This window comes from Pseudorasbora parva, chromosome 7 (assembly GCF_024679245.1).
Source record: "Pseudorasbora parva isolate DD20220531a chromosome 7, ASM2467924v1, whole genome shotgun sequence".
NCBI classification, from domain to species: domain Eukaryota; kingdom Metazoa; phylum Chordata; class Actinopteri; order Cypriniformes; family Gobionidae; genus Pseudorasbora; species Pseudorasbora parva.
In genome coordinates this window covers 7,758,202-7,781,180 of record NC_090178.1, presented here as the reverse complement: position 1 = coordinate 7,781,180, position 22,979 = coordinate 7,758,202, and the positions used below count along the sequence as shown (strand labels likewise).

The window sequence follows — 22,979 nt, the reverse complement described above, 5'->3', positions numbered from 1 at the left end:
GAGATTGACTGAAACTGGGTGTTTCACCCCCCCTACCCTTTAAGTAAATTTTAATGTAGTGTAATTTTTTACATTATTTTTTTTAAGCAGACTCTTATTCGCCTCTGGTTCACACTCAAGTTCGGGTTAGCTTTAACAACCATACCAAGTGAGTTCTGGTTTCAATTGGACTTGGGTCCACACCAGAAAAGTGTGAAAGTGTCTTGACTCCTGAGCCTCACACACTGATGTTTAGTCTGCTCTCATGCCAGAATCTGCCACTCAAGATCATGACCTGAGCTATTGAGCTCAGTAAAGTGGATTAACAAGCACAGTCATTAAGATTTAGTGATCTTTGCCAGAGGAATGACATCACAAGCCGTAGTCTGACGATATACTGAGAATGAATTGGGAATGCATTGTTTAATAATGTACAGTAGTGTAAAAATGCAGATTTTAATTTTTTATTAATATGATGCATTTAAGAGTGAAATTTTAATTTCCCTGTAGCTTCAGAGTAATTAGCCAAATGGTGATTACAACTCGGGTGATTGGTTTAAGTATAATTTTATTCAGATTTGAGTGTACCTGAGCAAAAATTGCCCAATTCAAATTGTGAAATATATATATATATATATATATATATATTTTTTTTTTTTTTTTGCTTTTATATCGAAAGAGGTATATACATACATATACATATTTGAAGAGGTAGGGTATCAGAGTAGGGGTGAGTCCTACTTGTCATTGAGATAACTTGGAAAAAGTGTCCCAATCGACCTGAATTAACCATATATCTGATGTATTGCATTTTTAAAATAGATTACAAACAAAACAAAAATCTTCAAAGTAGCATGCACATAGTTCACAAAACCTCCAGGAACGTATGTTAATTGCATTTAGTGTGACTTGACACTTTCTTTTGCATGCATTAGTGACTTTCAGTTGCCCTATTAAGACTTTGGGCGTCTCGAAACATCTAACAATCTTTTATTAATACTGTATTTATCATTTCACTTTCTTCAACACCAGTTCCTTAATACGCAGACACAGAAAATGTGCAATATGGAGTTCATAAATCTCCCTCTTTCTCCCTCCCTCCCTTAGCGACAGCACTCCCCTCTTATCTTGTCTTCTTTAGCGTCACAGGAGCATGGCGAAGGAGCGTCCTTGTGCCCTAAGCTCGGGAGAGAGAGAGAGAGAGAGAGAGCGTGCGAGAGAGAGAGAGAGAGAGAGAGAGAGAGAGAGAGAGAGAGTGAGGCAGAGGGAGGGGAGATGCGGCGTCAGTCAGCTGCAGTAGGCAGAGGACAGCGGCAGCAATAAGCAGCAGTGCCGGTAACTGTGGCTGCCGTTCTCTATTGTTCAGCCAAAGCTTTCTCCTTTTCGCTCTAGCCAACCAGAGGAGCAGAGGACGAGGAGATCTGCCACATGCACCTTTCCTTCGGGGAACACTAACTGAAGAGGCACGCAAACTCTTTCAGTCTGTCCGACTGAAGTTCTTTCTCTGCTCTCATTGGGGTTTCTTTTCCTCCCGACTGAGTGGATTTTACCCGACTCAGGAGAGCCATGGGACTTGGGGTTAGGGGTGCAAGGACAGCGTTCCTGTGTTTATGGAGGTTATTTTTACTGCTCTGTGGAATCTGGACCGTTTGCTCCCAAACGACAGGAGACGGGAAGTCGCTGTACTTCTGGGAGACAGGTATATGGCTATTTCCATAAGTACCTTGATGGATGTCAGTGGGATATGAAGGTTCCAGACGTCCCCTGTCTGTTCAAAGTTGCACTGTAATTTATCTGATTATCTGTTGATGATGAATAAGGACAAGCAGAGGTCTTCACTCTCACTTCAAAACAGCTCTGCGAAGAGTGTTTGAATTATTTCTCATCATCCTAATTTCTGATTCTCAAAGTCTGCACATTGGAGAATGTGTCCCCGTTTCCACGCAGTAGGCTGTCTCCATTTTCCCAGGCTGATTGTTCGATTTCCTGTGCTAGATAACAGCCATATCATTATTATAATGAAATCTGACAATATAATAGAAGCAGCTCTGAGGTACAAAGTAATGGAAGTTATTTGACTTTTCATTGTGAATTTGGCCTTTTCGCGGTCACCTCTTCCGTTCACAAAAGCTGCTATAGTAGAAAATGTCTGAAAAAATGTTGTACTATATATTATAAGTCATTATAAATATTTGAAATATACTTTTTTTGCTTTCAATTATGAAATATTTTTTATTTTTTAACATAAAGTCGAGCCTAATTGAAATATTACAATAATATTTTTTACATTGTGATATTTCATGATAGTAAAACACATCTCACCCCTTCATTCTCATTACTGTAATGCAAGAACAATATAATTACTGTTATTTTGTAATTCAAATAGCATAGTACAGTAATGAGAATCAGGGATTTTTCCCATAAAAGTTTATCATTTCATTACAATTTGTACAAAGCATTCAAATGGAATCTTATTTGCAACCCGGTATCTGATCAGCAAAAGTCTAAATGGGCAGTTTAGATTTTCCTATTGGCCAGAGCGACGTCCCGAGTCAATGTGTGCAGTTGTTACTATGTTAGTGAATTTTTAAAGAGGATGTAACCGCGTAAGGAGATTAAAGGAGCTGCTGGGATTTATACTGTGAAAACATCCCTAGCACATTTGTGCAAAGAAGCGGAGCGGCAGGCAAACTTAACCTACATATCTCTCTCCTGTAGGTCACAGTAATTACAGATCATTGGCACATTTCATTGAAAATATCTGGGGGAAATGTTGAGAGTCTATCTTAGATGGGCAAAAACATGATAGTAGCATATCTGTATCGGTGTTTGAGGGTGATAGCGCTCGGGTGTGATAATGTTATTGCGCTTTCTAGAGTGCTCAAGGGGAGGGAAATTTAGTTTTGACGTATGATGTACTGTATGCATAATGAATCTGACCGTAGAAGAGCTCGGGCTTCAACCTGGGGGGAATTGGCTCACATCTCTGCTGTTTATTGGCTTCACAGAAGAGCAATAAATCTGCTGTCTAGGGCTGATATCCCCCATGATGGAGATGTTCATATAACAGGCCAGGAAACACAAGTACTCTAGAAGCGAATACAGCAGCGTGCCTTGAAACGATGGTTAAAACCTACACGCTTCTCTTTAAGTGATTCTTAATGGCTGTGTTTTCCTTGTTGCAATCGATACTGCTGGCATACTTGGTGCTTTTATTTCTAATAAGCAGGCTGGATTAAATGGAACGCTGGTCTCTGTGCATTTCCCTCCATGTTTGCTGTCTGAACACTGGCTTGATGTTCAAATATCCCTGGAGTAGACCAGAGCAATTTTTTCCTTATCTCCCCATGCCTCAGCCTCCAATTAGAAGAAGTCTTTTCTTATTTTATCGATATACAGTATTGCGCTGACCCCCACCACTCCAGATCTCAGCTGTGGCTCCCATGTGTCTCTCTCAAACCAGGCTAATATTGACTCTGAAAGGATTTTTAATTAATGAGGGTATTTACTGGCCTAAATTGACTGTTTGGGTTACAGTAACCTTGACTTGTATTTTTGGTTAAATAGTGAGTAGCATCAGAAATTAAGAGAAATAATGCATCATTCGATTTTTATAGAGGGATTTTTTTTTTGAGTTCAGGATGTCAGTAACTCCGCACAGGAATTTACTAAAACAGTAAACCATGATAGGCTGTTGATTTATTGTGTTTTTTCTGCAAACAAGAGGAGATTAGGCATGAAGTGGAGAACTGTAATGTTTTTATAAAACTGTGCTAGCATATAATTTGACACAAAATATTTCTAAAAGTTGAAAAGCGGCCCATCCAATCAGAATTTAGAGTGTGAATTTTAAACTAATCACTGTGAAAGTTGCTGTTTGGACTTAAAAAGGCAAATGCTAAGGGGTCAATGATCAAATCCTTATTGCAGTGGTTATCATGTTTCTAGCATGTTATATGTTTGGCAACAGTTGTTATAACCCTCATTGACGGAGTGTGTAGTTTTTAATTGCTTAAACAACCATAGGAAGACACATCATGGCCATATTCCAGGATGACAATGTCAAGATTCATCAGCTCAAACTGTGAAAGAATGGTTGGGAGGGAGCATGGAGGATGTGCTGGAGGAGACTTTACAGAGTGATGGACTCTTGCATTTCCAATACAAGATCTTGACCAAAAATGTATGCCACACTTCATGGAAATAACATCACAACATTTTCAACATTTACAAGATCTTGTATTGACAGGAGTAAGGCACTTTGTAAAGAGCATAATCATAATAGATAATAATCAGTGCAATAATTATCCAGTCATAGACTCTTAAGCATTTGCAGATTTAAATCCCAACAGCCACTTTTTTTTGCCCGTGCAGTATAGCTGATCTGGGGTGTTACCTAGATGGTCTCAGAGTGGACTGACTTTTCTTTAAAGGACTTTGGCTAACTGACTTTTTCACATCATCCGTTTTCCTTTTCTTTGTTCCATATGCCAAAACACATTGTTCACTATACCCATAGGGATACTCCGCCTAAACATGACAATCTGTCATTCCAAAACTGTATTCATTTAGCTTATTCTGCGGAAATTACACAAAACAAGATATTTTAAAGAATGTTGCATGTATCCACAAAACTACGGAGACTTCTCAAAGTATTAAAAAACCCCACTATCGAATCAGCCCGAGTGTAAAACGAGAGTATTTTCCTTTTTGGATAGTAGATGTGTACTCTTTCTGTTAGAAAAACAGCACTTCCCTTTACTTGCTGAAGGCATTGCTCACAGCTCTAACCATGTTTTCCCATGTGATGTCACAAGATCCAAAGTGCACATTAGGACACGCATTAGGTTGCTTAACTTAGAGACCACATACAGTATATTCTGCTTAAAAACAGCAATGTTCTCCTGGTTTCATAATGAATCCATGAGCATAATGCCCATGTTCTATGAGTCATAAGTATTATACATAATAATGAACTTATTGACACGCGCTCTTACATAATGGAGGTGGTATACGCTGGTGGTTTATTCTTTTTGCAGATAAGAATACTTTAAATCAAGCTGAGGAGACTAGAGCTTCAAGGCTGGTTTATTTGGGTTTGGTTCTTGTCTAGTTGATTGTTTTGGTGATCAGGTGATGGACATCAGAACCCAAAACAAATATCTGCTGACCAACTATTGTGGTCTTTTCAGCAGGACAATATTCTTGAGTTGTTTTTCATGATCGTTAGAGATTCAGTTGTTAACCTTATATTTCAGGTTCTTCATATCAGTCTATTTGTTTCTGGATTTTTAAAGATATTTTTTTCATAGAAGTTTAAATATGTTAATTGCTGATGAGTGAAAATAGTTTCTACACCAAATGTAGGACATTTTGAACATTTTGTTGACTATAAGTAAATTGCAAAGTATTAGTATGTTAACTCTTTATTGTGGTGGTCCACCAACAGACATTCTACTAACTATAAATAACTTTGCAAATACATGTCAACTTATTCTCAACCTAACCCTACCAGTCTACTAATACTCTACTAATACTTTAATGAGAGTTCGTAGTCGTGTAGGTCTAATTTTACTTATAGTTAACAGAATGTGAAAGGGACCATCAAAATAAAGTGAACCCCAAATTTTCTACAGTGTATTTTATTCTTCATTGTATTGGTTTGTGCTTAGTTCTGACATGGTGCAGGCTAACCTATTGTCTATACTCACAACAAATAGTAATGGTTAATGGCTGAACTCTTGTGTGTGTGGCCCATGCCTCAGTAGGGTTTATCCAATCTTAGAGCAGAGATTACCCAGATTACGCCGGATTCTCCTCTTGTCTCCTGATCAGACAATCCCTCGAGAACAAAGTTGTGCTGTCAGAGCTTCTCACACTTCACACCACGTTGCCTCTATAATAAGGCTTGTTAATGAAGCGGGAGCATGCAGGTTGCATTCTGTTAAGAGCTTCACTCCGCCACCCACATATTGTGTTTTATTGGGACTTTCCATAGACACAATGATTTTTATACTGTACAAACTATATATTATATCCCCTTACACTAATCCTATACCTAAACCTACCGTCACAAAAAAACTTGCTCCTGAGGACAAGGATTTCGGATATTGCCATCTTTGTGAGTATGTTTTGTTCACATACCCCTCCCCTCGCCCAAGCACGCACACACACACACACACACACACACTAGGTTTTTGTGAATTGTGGGGACTTTCCATTGGCGTAATGGATTTTACACATATGCACACACACATTGACTCTTTGTACATGTCCACCACAGGTATGGTCAGGTATTAGGTCAGGTATGTCCACCACATGGACTTTTGCTGCATCCGAAATCAAATACTTCCCTACTATGTTGTATGTATGTGAAAAACATTATGCCAAAATGTCCCTGGATGACTTACTACTTCTGGTGAGCTTCTGAAGTGCACATTCGATGGACACTTTATTATCACTTGAGGCCACTTGAGTATGTCTGGATATAGTATGTCCGTATTACATTCATATTACACGCATTCATACTATATAGAACATGCTTTTAACGGACACAAAGTAAGCTCAAATTCAAGGCCCAATCGCAATCGGCCCTCATTTATCAATCTTGCGTAGAAACGGGCGTATATGTTGGCGTAAGATTATGCTTACACTCCTCTCACCGCCTGATTTATGAAGCTGTGCGCACCTCTGCAATCCAGGTGTACACAATACTTGCCCTTGATAAATGCCGCGGCTGAAAACAATCGTCATTAGAATAACACGCCCCTATATATTCAAGTCTCCGCCTCCTCCACGCCCTCATTTTACGCCATGGACACACGGAAGATGGCAAAGAAGCGAAACTTCTCCGATGTGGAGATCTGGCACGCCTCAATCATCTTACTAGTCCACTAGTCAGGGCACTGATTAGGACATAAGCCAATGGGCTGACACCCTGAGCAGTGCCCTGACTAGTGTACTAGTGAGATGATTGAGACGCGCCCATCGAGACCATTACCAGGGAAGTGGAAAAAATTGTTTTATTTGGGAGTTTAAAGAGTGGGATTAAAGGCACCCACAAAAACAAAATATGGACCCAAATTACGAGTACTGTTAATAGTGTGGAGGTTGAGAAGTTTAGTGTGGATGTGGAGGTTGAGAAGCGCACTCCAGCAGTTTAAATAGCTGTTTGGATGATAGGCATACCTATCACAGTGCATTATTTTACAGCACATGTTTTGAAACAATTAGCATTTAATTTCGTATCACGGCACATGTATTGGGGTGTACGATATGATGATGTGATGTGGAGTAGCCTACCATTCATTCACATTAATAATTGCATGACAATTTGTAAGAATCTTATTATTATATTATGATTTTTATTATTAATGACGCTTATTGTTATTTAGAAGAAGAACGTAGTTATTATTTATTTTATTAATATTTAAATAAGAAGAATGTAATTTTTATTATTTTGTCAGTCTGAATGATTCAGTCCCAGTCCGTGCGCAGCTGCTGCACAGGCTCGCAACTGGAGGAATACATGCCTCAAATGCTTTGGTAGCCTATAATCACAAAAATTAAACATTGAATACGTTGCACAAAAATAAACACTGAAGTTTATAAGTACAATTTTGTTGTTGTTGTTTTTTACAGTGGGTCATAATATAGCATATATTTGTCAGTGCGTTTTGTGGTGTTAGGAATTGTTTTTCTGCGCATTTTAGCACGAACTCAAACGTGCGTACACCACCCCCTGAGCTGGCGTAGGATTTGAGCGCGCTGTACGCCAACGTCCATATTGATAAATCTAAAAGTCACCGTGGGTTTGGGTGTACGCAAGGTGTACGCTGGAAATTTGGTGTACGCACTTTTGATAAATGAGGGCCAATGGGTGTATTTCGTTTTGTGATTTCAACGGAATGAATAGTCTCCGCAACAGCAAACGATTGAAGCGCTAGTCAGTGCACAAGCTACCTAAAAACAGCGGCCACGAGCACTCTGCATGATTTCACAAACGCATTCACTGCCAGATCGCCTCATGTTACTCTACTAATCAACTAGTGATGCTTAATTTGTATTACATACAACAACTCGAGGTGCAAGAAAAGCCACCACTATCTGCAGCCATCACTGATGATACTTCGGGTGCATCTCAAACGCATGCAATGACAGCGTAGAGAAGTCACTTCTTCAGCGTTTGCCTTGAGGGTGTTCTGGGGTTGTAAACTGGGGGTTACCATCAACATGCCTGTGGACACTGCCCACTAGCGGTCTGCATGTGTAATTGCCTATTGACGCGGACAACAACGCAAAAGTATAAATGAAAACCAACTTGTAACTAGCGGCGAAGAGGATACAGCGTAGGTCCAACGCAGAAGTATAAATCAGCCTTAAGGGGAAGGGCGTGCTGCTAGAATGCGTGCAGTGATTGTTGGCACTCGGGATCGATCACTTGTGTGTCGCCTGGCTGCCAGTTTCTCCGTAGCTTGCTGAACGCACTATTCGAGTGATATGAACACAAATGAATATAGTTAAAAAATATATCTGGTCATACTTCATAACATGATCCCCGATGTAAGCCATGTCACACTGTAAGATCTCAGTTGGCATTAATGTCAGACTGCACGATAGAGAAGGCACGCTAAAAACGGACGCGCGCAAGAAAACTCGTCCGGAGTTTTATATCATCAATGGATGACGCGTTCGGTGACAGTGAGCTGCATTACACGCGGGACTTGAAAAACCGAGATATTTGACTTTTGTCGTAGGAGAAGTCACACTGCAGGATTGTGTGCCTAATCTTCTGACACTGCCAGAATTTCGTCTGAGGTAAAATTTGATCGCAGCGCTCATTAGTCGGCTGCCGGTGGACATGTCAAAATAACGACCAAAGACGTCAGATTTTAGCCTAGGATCAAAGGAATCTTTTAGGATTTGCTAAATTTGTCTCAGACGGCTAAATCCTGGCCAAAATCGCACAGTGTGCACCCTGTTTAAGAGCATGGGATCAAAGGTCACTTATATTTCAAAAAAAGGTTGTGTAGCGTTAACGTTTGAAGATTTCTCATCTTAAAATAAGAGGCTTTATTGAAATTGGTGTGTGTGTTGAAGACAGAAGTGTTATTTCAAGACATCGGAATGGGGGAAAAATGTAGGTGACATAATTGTCACCTTCATTCTGAGAGACAGATAAGGAAATGTGCCTGATGAAATTTTGAACTCATTTCAGGGAATGCATTTTAAAGTCACCCTGAGTGACCCTGATTTTCATACGAACCTACAGGCAATCAAGCTTTTCTACTATAATTGGTTGAAAAACACACCATACCTCTGGTAAAGGGCTTTAAATTTAGGACGTGCATAACGAGGGCTGGTTTTCTCTGAATATGTTATTCTCACAGAATGTTTAATGGCATTTCAACAGTTTGGAAAATACATTTCCTTTGTGTGATTGATTTTTATTTCTGCTTATTTTGAAGTGGCTAAATTTGGCTCTAATTTAAGAAAGCTGCAGTCCTAATTGCACTGCGCATTAAGAGTGTGAACTCCCCAGAAGCAGTTTGATCGTGCTCGTATTCACTAAATGGAGCGCATCCTATTCTCTGCACACTTCTACCACCGAATTATAGCACATATTCCTTTGGGATGAAATGTGACCCTGAGTGCATGTGCTTAAGTGCTGCTGATGTACAGTGAGTTTACAACTAAAGCGTTTTCATTATTTTTATTACATAATTTTCACTGGCTGTCACATTTTACTTTCATCACCGATGCTCATAATTTCCCACAGGGAATAATGAGTAAGATTCTATGATATTTGTGTAATTCTCACAAAACTGTAAGCACTTTGTGTCCATGTGATGATGTGTTCTGGACATTCAGTATAGTCATTGTTGCAGTGCTTATACGGGGACATCAACTCTTAGGAGCAAAGCCAAGGCTAATTTTATGGTATTATTTGGAAATACTCAACTCTCCGTAATATATTATGTTGCAGGTATAGATGATTTATAGATATACAAAATTTCTGAGAAAATTACATTAAGGGGGGGGGGGGGGGGGTGAAACAAGAAATATGGGCTGTACCGAGTCTTTCTGGAAAAAAAACAGAGCGGCTGGAGGCGTATCGTGTGGGCGGAGCTAAAGAATGACGAATGTGCAAAGCGGTGGCATCCTCAAGCGTGGAGAAACCCTTGCTATCGATCTCAGCTAATAGATATAATCCAGAATCTAATTCGGAGGCTGAAATCGAAACAGCAACAGCAGGACGTCCGTCTCTGTGGTATGTACTGTATTTAGTGGCCTGTCAACATTTGTGTGTGTTTACTCGCAGTTTATGAGGACATGATTCGGTTTATGGACTATTGTATGCGACTAAACCTTAGCAGTAGCAAGCAAAATGGTTTTGCACTTCAGACTTGTGTAACGTTATACAGAGAACAGCAATAAAGTAACTGTTGGCGCATTTGAATGACGAAGCACGCGATCGTGTCGTTTACTGATGTTTACTCACGCGACGATAAGCAACAGCACAGACATTTGAAGCAGTTTTACTCACCGGCTGCTTCCAAAGCAGGACCGAACCTTTATCGCTGGGACGGCTCCGTCAAAAATACACTTCTTGGAGTGTGGAGATCCACTTTGCGATGCGACTGAAGCGATGTTGTGAAGCTTCCCGTCATTTCTGCGTTCAAATCGGTTCAAATGCAGCATTGCCTTCCCGGAATGCTGTGCTGAAGCGTTGAAGTTGCTTGATGTCAAAGTGGAGGAATGAAGTGGAGCGCGGTCGCGGACTATAACCGACATTAGTGTTCACGGACGACTGGATATGCACCTGAGAGTGTTTACAGCCGTGCATTTCCTCTCTCACTCTAGTCACGCGCGTGCGCGCACCCTGCCGGGAAAAGAGCCCGTACGGCCCATACAAGGACCTTCCGATCTATTAACGTCAAGTCGACCCATACTCGAAAAAAACTCTCTGAAACTTGTGAGAAACTGGAAGGAGTATTTTTAACACAGAAATACTCCATCAAACGTCCAACATTAGTTTTTAAAACTTTGTCTATGTTTAGGATGGTAATCCAAGTCTTTAACAGTGTAAAAAGCTCAGTTTGCATGAAACAGCATTTCACCCCCCCCCCTTAATGTTTTTAAGCTTTTTAAAGATATGATGCATAACTCAACTTAATGTATTAACTTTTCTTGCAGTCAAAAGCAGTATTATTTCAACCAAAACACCATTGTAGACAATTAAGTTCTTTTTTTAAAGTATAATATGGTAAAAATAATAATAAAAAGGACAAATATGACTATTTATTTATGTTGTTTGTTATTTATTTATGTTAGATTTTGTTGTTTTTGAGTATTTAATTATTTTCATTAATTAAAAAATATATATTTGTTTTGGTAAAAGCACTTTTTAAAGAAGCAAGCAATATTAACCCTCATATTTGTAACTAAAACAGCTGTTTTAGATTGCAACTGCATCTGAGTTTTGAATTTTAAAAACAATATTAGCAAGACATTAGTGTTATGATCTTTAGGAAAGGTAATGACAAATAAAGAGCATGTTAAATTCATTGTGATATTCAAGATGTTACTTAATTGTATATTCATTAAGCCTAAAGTCCACTATTAAAAAATCCCCGGCATTTGTCAAACCCACACCTCGACGCTAGAGCGTGAACAGACTATTGTGAGATCCAGTCTTTCGAGGAATATTGCTTTTTAATCCCTCTATTTCGGTCAAAGGAAGAACTACTCTTTGCCAGTGTTTGTTACATTACAGTGATAGCATACAATTGTTACATAATCCAGTTCTTTTTGCCTAAAGGGTCAGTAAATGTGTTAGTTTCTTTTAAAAAAAATCAGCTTTTTTATGAAATAGGTCGCCTTTATGGACGTGCATGTGCGGTCTCGGTTCTGCTGGGAAAATGGTGTTTGTTTAATCTAAATGGCAGGGCTTACGCTAAGACCAAGGCATCTCTAATATGGCTGTGTTGTGTGGATTAAAGATTATTCTAGATCCATAAAGTTTATTTAGTGTGGCATAAGAGGATTAGTCCTTTACACCATGTTCCACAATGTCTTAGTGCTAGACCACATATGATTATTACTTTACAAAGGATCTTGCATGAAAAACCCAGAAGGATCATTTTGGGGAAAATGGTTTGAGAAGAATTGTAAGAAAGAAAGACTAAAACTGAGATTTATTCTGCATAAAGGCTTTATAAAGTAAATATGATTGTTCTACGTCTATGTCTACATAGGCTGCATTTTAAAGTGCCCTTATTATGCTTTTTCTGATAATACCTTTCATGCAATGTGTAGCTGTGGGAATGTAAAAGGTCTGCAAAATTTCAAAAATCAATGTGCATGACAAACAGAGTTATTGTGTCCCAAAAGAAAGGACCGATTCTGAACAGCCGGAAATTACTCAATTCCAGTCTTACTTCTTGCATGTCTACTTTGAGCCGCTATCAAACACTGTAGTTGCATCTGAGGCCTGAAGTCTGGTTTGTGTTGTTGGCATGTCGAGAAGACGCTGTTTTCTGTACTCCATAACAGACACTCTTTTTTTTACTCTTCGTATCAATGCATATCAAGTGCTGAGGAAGACTCCGGAGCTGAAATTCACGGTTCATTTTTTTTGTGTGAAATGTTCTATAAGGACTAAAACAAACTCAGCTATCTGACCAATTTGAGCGGAGTAGACATTACAACAGATTAGGCCATCTGGACAATCAGAGAAGAGTAGACCAATCACAACAGGCTGGGTCATCTGACCAAACAGAGCAGAGTAGACCAATCACAACAGGCTGGGTCATCTGACCAAACAGAGCAGAGTAGACTCTCAGAAAGGTCTCAAACGGTTTCAGACACTGGGAGAAAAGAGGCAATGCTGCAGTCATGTATGTTATTGAATGAATGTAAAACTATGGATGATTACCTGTCATTTAAAATTATAACACAATTATGAACCTTTAAAATAGCGTATAATAGCATAATAGACACAATAGTGTCAATCATGATTGAATAATTCATTCAAACCTATAGATTACCTAGAAAATAGATTCATTTAAATTAAAATAGTGCATTGTGCCCAATTTTGTGCAAGTTGTGTATTTTTATGCTTATTAGATTTCTGTTATAGCTTACATTTTATGCATTTAGCAGACTGTTATCCAAAATAGGAACACAAGCAATTCATCAAAGAGACAACAATATTCATAATATACTGTGCCAGGTTTGCATAATACCAATATTAAGCAACTTTATAATGCATAACTTCATTGGAATCATTTGTGAGTTAATTCTGTTGTGTGCAATTGACCGCTATTTGTCCATGTAGAGCGTTTCTAATAGTCATGTCAACTATAGGATACAGAGCATATGTGTACATACAGATACTGTGCTTTGTATGTTTAATGCTGTACAGAATGACCTCAAATCTTTTCAGACGCCTCTTCAGCAAGAGGATGAAAATACTTAATAGTCTCTGACAATACCAATTGAAAGAGGTCAGCTAACTTAACATCCCTGCTGTGGATGTCTTTCTGAACTCTCTAGAGCAGAATGAAAGAAGCCGGTGGTGTTCACCTAGAGAAAACACCCTGGGCACCTCAACAATGCACATTCAAGAGGTCTTCTTTCATCTTTGTGAAGCAACACTCAGCTTTTCATAGAATTCAATGAAATGGGCTCTGTTTGTGAGTGGAGTGACATTTAGTTGGCCGATGGCAATTGTTCCTGCGGATAACTGAGCATAGAAAGTTATTCTGTGAGTATTCCTGCATTTTGGTATCTCTGGTGTTGGATACTACAATAAAGAATGAATTGAAATACTACAGTTTTAATTTGAAGTTACTTACTAGTGTACTGTTTGCTATGGCGAGCTAGATTGGGTAAACCCAGCCTGATCTGCTGGTGATTTGATTTGGCCCGGCAACTCTGTACATTCATTTCTACTGCTTCTGTTACACTTCTCCGGGAACCAATCACAGACTGGCTTATCCATCTGGCACGCTATTGGCGGGTTTAACAAGATGACGGATAGAGAAACGATGGGTCTTTCCCTGTTGATCATGCCTCTTGTGGTCTGATGGTTTGAAGGACTATCTAATTGCAGAGTCATTTGAATTATACTTAGCCCTAAATATAGATGTTATCTGTAAACATATCTTTATGGTATACTACATTATTAAAATTCATGTGCACTTCAGGAATGAATGATACCTCAAACTGCATGGTTAGAAACACCCTGTCATTGTTGTGATATTTGTGAAGCCACATGTAAAATGTAAAAATAAAGTTGTACTTATTAACTTTTTAAAAGTTATATTGACTATATTTTACTAGTGTTCTGAGACCAATTTTGAATTGAGCTCTCGGATATTCTGGATAGGTTATATTTTGGACCAGATTGGGTTCAAAATCACATACTCTTGAGGTTATTTTGAATAAGGACATATTTTGGGAACTTTAAAACAGTATTTTCTATATAGTAATCTGGACGTACTACATTCGTCCTGTTATCATTATCATGTGATCTACCAGCATCACTTGCATCACTTAAATGCCATTCACAGATCCTCTCCTGTGGCCTCATTGGAGAGTAAAGTGTCCATCGTATGCACACTTCAGGATCTCCCAGGAAGTAATTCAGATCATATAAATGAAGCCTTGGTGAGCACAAAACGTTTAAAAAATCCTGCCAAACTCAAACTTTTGAATGGTAGTGTATGTCTTTGCTTTTTTATCAACTTGTCAGGGTTAGCTAATGTTTATGGTTAGGTATAGGGTTTGGATTATCGGATTATATCGTTCCAGGAGCTGCTTGTACTGGTTTGATGTGATTTCACATAAAATGCTCCCAGCATTGTACCCATATTGCTTCAGTGAACACACTCAGCAGAACCTTCCCCCTGAACCTGAACCTGAATGTGTAAAGTCAGTTTGACTCTCACTACAGATGATCATGTTTGACAGGCTCTTGGATGTGAAAGAACAGGCAGGTGGTCAGGCAGTCTCCTTTACGCATCTGAGCTTTTCTTAGTCTTTGGTGTACAATATCAAACCATCCATTCATTCATACTTTACAGAGTTTTTTTGCATAGAGGTTGCATAGCTTGGGAGGCTTAGTGGGTTTCATTTGTGTTTCATTTAAACTTATGTTAACACTTATGTTGTCATACTGTAAGAGTATAGAGCTATACAATTATTCTGGATAGCATTCTGTAGATCGGGGCCATTCAAATCTTGCCATAGAGGGCCAAAGCGCTGCAGAATCTAGCTCCAACCCTGATCAAACACACCCACCTGTGATTTTCTAAAGATCCTGACGACATTGTTTAGCATGTTCTGGTGTGTTTGATCAGGGTTGCAGCTAAACTCTGCAGCGCTTTGGCCCTCCATGGCAAGTTTTGAATTGCCCTACTGTAGATGGTCCAACTTTATATTAGGTGGACTTAACTATGTACTTGTATTGAAAAAATAAGTGCAATGTACTTATTGTGTTTATATTGTCATTGTATTGCAGAACACTTTTGCTGATATTAAGGTGGGATATAGGTAACATTGGGAACAGGTGTGGTGGTATAGGTAAGTTTAAGGGTAAAGTTAGGGTCAGGTGTGGTGGGATGGGTAAGTTTAAGGGTAAAGTTAGGGACAGGTGTGGTGGGATGGGTAAGTTTAAGGGTAAAGTTAGGGACAGGTGTGGTGGGATGGGTAAGTTTAAGGGTAAAGTTAGGGACAGGTGTGGTGGTGTGGGTAAGTTTAAGGGTAAAGTTAGGGACAGGTGTGGTGGTGTGGGTAAGTTTAAGGGTAAAGTTAGGGACAGGTGTGGTGGTGTGGGTAAGTTTAAGGGTAAAGTTAGAGACAGGTGTGGTGGGATGGGTAAGTTTAAGGGTAAAGTTAGGGACAGGTGTGGTGGGATGGGTAAGTTTAAGGGTAAAGTTAGGGACAGGTGTGATGGGATGGGTAAGTTTAAGGGTAAAGTTAGGGACAGGTGTGGTGGTGTGGGTAAGTTTAAGGGTAAAGTTAGGGTCAGGTGTGGTGGTGTGGGTAAGTTTAAGGGTAAAGTTGGGGACAGGTGTGGTGGTGTGGGTAAGTTTAAGGGTAAAGTTAGGGTCAGGTGTGGTGGGATGGGTAAGTTTAAGGGTAAAGTTAGGGTCAGGTGTGGTGGGATGGGTAAGTTTAAGGGTAAAGTTAGGGATAGGTGTGGTGGTGTGGGTAAGTTTAAGGGTAAAGTTAGGGACAGGTGGTTGTGTGGGTAAGTTTAAGGGTAAAGTTAGGGACAGGTGTGGTGGTGTGGGTAAGTTTAAGGGTAAAGTTAGGGATAGGTGTGGTGGTGTGGGTAAGTTTAAGGGTAAAGTTAGGGACAGGTGTGGTGCTGTGGGTAAGTTTAAGGGTAAAGTTAGGGATAGGTGTGGTGGTGTGGGTAAGTTTAAGGGTAGGGTTAGGTGTAAGGGAAGTGTCAATGTAATGCACGTACAATTTAAAACATGTATGTACACAATAACAGCATTGTATCAAATGATTAATTTGAATATTAGTACATAGAAGTTAAGGCCACTGAATATAAAGTGAGTTCTTGTGGACGTTCAAATGTTCTGAGTAACATGAGAATGAACCTCATTGGTTCTCGCATGTCAATTGAACATGCTTGAGCTTGAGTTTACCACACCTGATGTGCGAGTTGATGAATGTTTAAATGTGAGTAAAAGCCTTAATTCAATCTGTTCATCATATAAAGCGATAGTCTCTTAAGAAAATGTGGACTAAACCACTCAATTCATATTCGTTTAACAATCTCTTTATTCAGTTATTGAAGCATCAAAGTGGTAGTTGCGTAGACTGTCAATGAAGGGACGGAGACTGCTCAGATTTCATCAAGAATATCTTCATCTGTCTTTCAAAGACAAACGAAAGTCGTGCAGCTTTGGAAAAATATGAGGGTGAGTAATTAATGACAGAATTATAATTTTTGGGTGAACTAACCCTTTAAACAAATATCTCCATTTAATCTATTGGATGTGCATGACAGACTATTTTAAACAGATCTCATTTGTGATTTTTCTGTTGGACAACCACCCCCTTGAATTTGTACCATTGTGTAAAACTTAATTTTTGCAGTATCTTTCCTCTCCATCCCTCTCTTCTCTCTGATGTGGGTGTTGTTTGTAGTGCCAGTTCTCACTGTGGCTGCACCTCCACATTTACACCCAGGCACTGACGCCTTCAGATCTTTTATAAAGGCTCAGCGGGCATGAGCTTCATCTGTCGCACCTCCCTTTACAGTTCACTTCATTTACTGACACGATGCCAATAATACATGCCTTTCATCTTCTCTAATTACTCGACTTCATTACTCGATACCTGCCTCCCTGCTCCATGAGCACCAGAGGAGTGTGGTGACTTAATGCTGACGAGCTATTGATATTTTCGAGTGTAGTGGGTTGTGGGATATTATCTATGTGACCCATATGGGTGGGCATATGCTTCATATTCATGCTTCCAAGAATGAAAATTCTTTCTTTTTTTACTTGCTCATTATGTCATTCCAAACCCATATGCTGTTATTTTTTCCAGTGGAACATAAAATGAGAATTTTCATGCAGATCTTTTTCAGACAATTACATTTTATAGTGATTCAGTCACTCCAAAACAGACTACAAAACAACATTAAAGAACCTTAAACATTGTGTGCAGTATTCGATGTCAGGGGTTCACATCCTTTTTGTAAGCTGAACCCCTTTGACATAAAATATATAATTATGTAAGAAAATATATTTCCTTTTAGATTGATATCAGTTAATGATCACATGAGATGCTAAATAAACATTTAATCCTTTTTTTAGTAGTTTTTATTTTGATTTGTTTTTATTTTGATGTGTTTTTATTGTACATTTTATGATTTTATTAATAATTAGTTTATCAACTCATGAACCCAGTTCGATTAGAGCTATTGTCATTCCAGCCATTTACATTGGAACGAAATGTTGTTTCATATGTGCAGTGTAAATTACAGTAACAGGTCTACAGAAGGCATACCATAACTTATTTTATTTTGGGACTTTTATATTTTGAATACAGCTTGAGCCCTCGGGTATTTTGGACAGGTGAAATGTCAAAGGTCAGAGATCAAATAATTCTGGTTCTTTGTGTTTTCTTGTTTTGAAGATGTTTTGACATCCACTTCCAATTTTTTCCATTACTCTATAGATGGATTCAAAATTCTCACGTTTTCTGAAAAAGATTAGTGGTAAAATAAGATTTTCATAAATATTTTGGTTCGCCGTCACCATTTAAACCTTTTGAGATATTAAGTTAATATTTTAATAATTTAAAAACACATTTGCATGTTCACTGTTCTCTGATGTTGGGTAATGGTCAAAATTACATGCAGGTAATTAATAATTTAAAAAAAAATTTTTTTTTTATTTAGATTATTTTAATTTTTTTTATTTTATGATTTGCATCAACTTACAAAACCCCCAGCAGTTCTAATATGACTTAGGGGTGGGTGATAGGACCAAAATATTATATTGTGATATGAGTAATTTTATTTAATGATAATGGTATATATCACAATATCCTTATTATTTCTTTAAATAAGGTTTTTATGATTTCAAAATGTTTGATACTGTTGAAACTTATTAATTCCTATTACCATTTTCAACATCTTTAAAAAAATCTCTCAAGCTTTCTGAAGACAAGCAAATGGAGATAAAGAAAGAGAAAAGAAAACAAACTTGGAACAGGCACAAATAAAATAAACCTACCTGAAAAACTTTAATCACTAATACTACAATGTAATTTTTTTGGTTGGTTTAACTTAAAAAAAGTAAGTAACTTGGTTGCCTAAATTTTGAGTTTATTGAAATTAAAAATGTAAGTTGATACAATATCAAGTATCAAATGTATATAAAATGCAGTATTTATTGTGTAAATATATTTAAGTTACAAAAGTGATTCAGTCAAGAGCAGTGAGAGATTTTCTCTTTTTTGTTGTTTGATTGACATTAATAATGGCAGCCGGTAAAATTGGATGCTGTCACTTTAAGACCCACTGCAGCTCCATTATATTCGTGTTTACTTACTCAACTGTTTATGTTCACTTAACACATAAATGACTGTTTACTTGCAAAAACATGGTCACATTAACACATAGATATGTGTATTTAACCGTTCGAGCACACGTTGGCCGCAAAAAGCACTCTACGAGCGGCGGCTTCATTACGTGGGACTCTCAGACAGCACTGAGAAACAGTTTCTTGGAGAGAGCGCATATACCGAAATGAGCTCTCTTACGCTGCTAAATGCACTTCACTGGTTTCAATACTTAGATACACATGCAGACTATAAGCTTTCATAACCACACAGCACACCACTATGAATTTCTTTCTTCTGCTGAACAAAAAAAGAGATCGTCGGTAACCAAACAGTTGATGGGTGACATTGACTTCCATAGTATTTTTTACTATGGAAGTCAATGAGGCCCAACAACTGTTTGGTTACCCATATTCTTTAGCACATCTTTTTTTTTTTTTTTTTGCATTCAGCAATAGAAAGAAATTCATATAGATGGTGAGTAAATGATAACTTTTCTGGGTGAACTATTCCTTTAAGTCACAATATGACCAGAAACGTGTATAGAGAAAGCAAACAGTGTCTATTTTATCTTCAAGCATAAAATTCTCTTAAATGTATCATATTCTTCATGGTTTTAATGTTTTTAAAATGAGTCCAATAGTGGTGAGCTCGATACTTTGCTCTGTCACACCTTCCCACCGGATTATTCCCTCTGTCTAATCGCCTTGAAGATGATGATACAGGACTCGAGTGTGAATTTTCTCCTCTGTCAGAGTATTATTCCTTGCAACTGGCGTCGTTCCACTGTGGTGCCCACGCGCGCCTCTCCCACTCAGTTCACATGGAGATCTCTGTGCAGTGGGGCTCCAGTGAAGACTGTGTTTTTGCAGTGAGGGGATTGGATTACATCGCTGTCACAGCTGTCAGTCATGACACGAGCCCCCTGTGCCATGCTGACAACTGCAGCCATAGCAACCATGCCGTGACGACGGTCTCATATTAAGCATAGCATCATTTTGAGCTTCTTTCTTCTGGTACCCTGCATCTGCTTCCTTTGAGTGTATTTCAACAGTGTATCCTGACACGAGCTTCTGTTAAACTGAGTATGTCACAGTTTCCTTATGTGGAGGAAGCACATTGTTATTAGGGGTGGGCGGTATGAAATCTTCTGCGAGTCATTTTAAATCAGTGTAATATATCACAACAAGGTTTTTTATTTCTATAGCTCTTTAGTTATATACAAACCACTCCACAGCAGAGTTTGTGGTGCTATAGCAACAAGTTCATGGGTAATCAACTTTCCCTTAAGCTTTCGATATATAAAAGGTCATGGTAATATAAGAATATCCTGTAAGTTTCAGAGCTGATAAAACTTCCTTGTTAGTAAAAGAAAAGCTTTTATGGACACCAGGCCCGGAAAACGATCAGGTGTGCATCTTTACATCCTCGCGTGGCGAAACACCGCCTCTACAGAATAATACGCACGTGTAATTCAGTAGCCCCGCCCACCGGCTCATGGAGCTGTTCGGATCACGTTAGCAGAGCAGCAATAAACATGCCGAAGAACATAGCAAGATATTGTGGAAGAACACAGTCGCTGCATAAGCTTCCTTCGGATCCTAATATTAGGAATGTGTGATACTTCATTTATTTTTAATGAACTTCCAGCTCACGTGGGGAAGACATGTACGAGTGTTCGCTTCATTTCACTGTGGAATCGTTTGTAAACAAGTATCAGGTTGTACTGGATTTACAGACATATTGAGATTAAAACACAATGTTGTGCCTTCTATATTGGATCCGACAGGAATGGTGCAACACACTTATGTGAGTAAAAGTCTTTTTTTATACGTAATAGTAGTCCCGGGGCTGTGTTTTCCAGACGGGCTACCAAAACATAAGCCTGTTGGCAGGCCGGTGAATCTCACATATTGAAATAATATTCATTTCTTGATCTGGGCGCGCGCGCGCGTGTGTGTGTGTGTTCGCCCTTATATCCACAGATCGGGCCGGCCACGTAATGCAAAAATAATATACCAATCAATCGCGGGTGGATGAGAAATAAATTATTGTGTTTGTTTGATAAAGACGTTTACGAGCCCTGTGGTCGAGAGAATCGTTCCGGTTGCTGCTTTCAAAACAATCCTTCCCTCATGTGATCTGACAGGGGAGCTGAAGCTTGTTAAATATGCAAATCTTATCCAATCAATTTTGGGGACAAACCAGTGTAGAAAATAGCCTATTACTTATTACTTATGATGTTTTTGAATGTAAATACCACACGAACATCATTAGTTGACATCAGACAACAATATAAAAAATTTTAAAAAGCCATTTCATGACACCTTTAATACAATGCAAGCATGAAAGTGAAAATTAAAGGGGGGGGGGGGGAGATGCTGTTTCATGCATACTGAGCTTTTTACACTGTTAAAGACTTGGATTCCCATCCTAAACATAGACAAAGTTTCAAAAACTAATGTTGGACGTTTGATGGAGTATTTCTGTATCAAAAATACTCCTTCCAGTTTTTCACAAGTTTCGGAGAGTTTTTTTCGAGCATGGGTCGGCTTGACGTTAATAGAACGGAAGGTCCTTGTATGGGCCGTACGGGCTCTTCTCCTGGTAGGGTGCGCGCGCGTGACTAGAGCGAGAGAGGAAATGCACGCCCATACTCTCCCGCCGCGCTCCACTTTATTCCTATCTGTGACATCAAGCGACTTCAACGTTTCAGCACAGCAAGTCACTGCTGTCAGGACTTCACTAAATCATACCAAAGAAGTGTGTTTTTGACGGAGCGGTCCCAGTGATAAAGGTTCGGTCCTCCTTTGGAAGCAGCCGGTGAGTAAAACTGCTTCAAATGTGTGTGCTGTCGGCTCGTCGCGTGAGTAAACATCAGTAAACGACACGATCGCGTGCTTCGTCATTGAAATACGCTAACGGACTCTATTGTTTGTATAACGTTACACTAGTCTGACGTGCAAAACTGTTTTGCTTGCTACTGCTAAGGTTTAGTCGCATACAATGGTCCATAAACCGAATCATGTCCTCATAAAATGCGAGTACACACACACAAATGTTGACAGGCCACTAAATACAGTACATACCACAGAGACGGACGTCCTGCTGTTGCTATTTCTCCTGTTCAATTTATTTCATCCTCCGAATCTGATTCTGGATCATTATCTGTATTAGCTGAGATAGCCATGGGCTTCTCCACGCTTGAGGACGTCATCACTTTGCGCTTGTCATTCTTTAGCTCCGCCCACACGATACGCCTCCAGGCGCTCGTTTTTTTCCGGAAAGACTCGGTACAGCCCATATTTCTTTTATAAATATGATAAAACTAAAGACTTTTCGGAGCTATGAAGGATGCAATACTACTCTATAGTTACTCAAGATTGACATGAGATTGACTGAAACTGAGTGTTTCACCCCCCCCCCTTTAAATTCAAATTTGTTAATTTTTCTTTTTATTTGGAACTCGTAAACCCAAGGATGTGATGAAATAAACAGATTTACATTGTGAAACACTTGTGTTATAAGAACAGTTACAAAAAAAGTTTCTTGTGTTCACCAAGGCTACATTTATTTGATAAAAACTACAATTAAAATTATTTAAAATAACTGTTTTCTATTTGAATATATTTTACAATGTAATTTATTCGTGTGATATTAAAGCTGAAATTTTAGCATCATTATGCCAGTCTTCAGTGTCGCATGATCCTTCAGAAATCATTCTAATATGCTGATTTTCTGCTTTTTTAAAGAAACATTTATTATTATTATTATCAATGTTGTGCTGCTTAATATTTTGTGGCAACTGAAGTAAACATTTTTTCAGGATTCTGTATTTAATGTCACTTTTGATCAATTTATTGCATCTTATTGCATCAATCTAAATGAACATCCTTGCTGAA

General features: G+C 38.7%; 1 protein-coding gene across 1 annotated transcript in view; it reads left to right on the top strand.

The window, feature by feature from the left end:
- The first annotated feature begins 1,262 nt into the window (after positions 1–1,262).
- The window catches only part of thsd7ab (thrombospondin, type I, domain containing 7Ab), a 177,804-nt gene continuing 156,087 nt past the window's right edge, over positions 1,263–22,979 (top strand). The window contains exon 1 of the mRNA XM_067447927.1: positions 1,263–1,678. Coding sequence (XP_067304028.1) covers positions 1,546–1,678 — 133 coding nt within the window. The 5' untranslated portion in view covers positions 1,263–1,545. The remainder of the gene's footprint in view (positions 1,679–22,979) is intronic.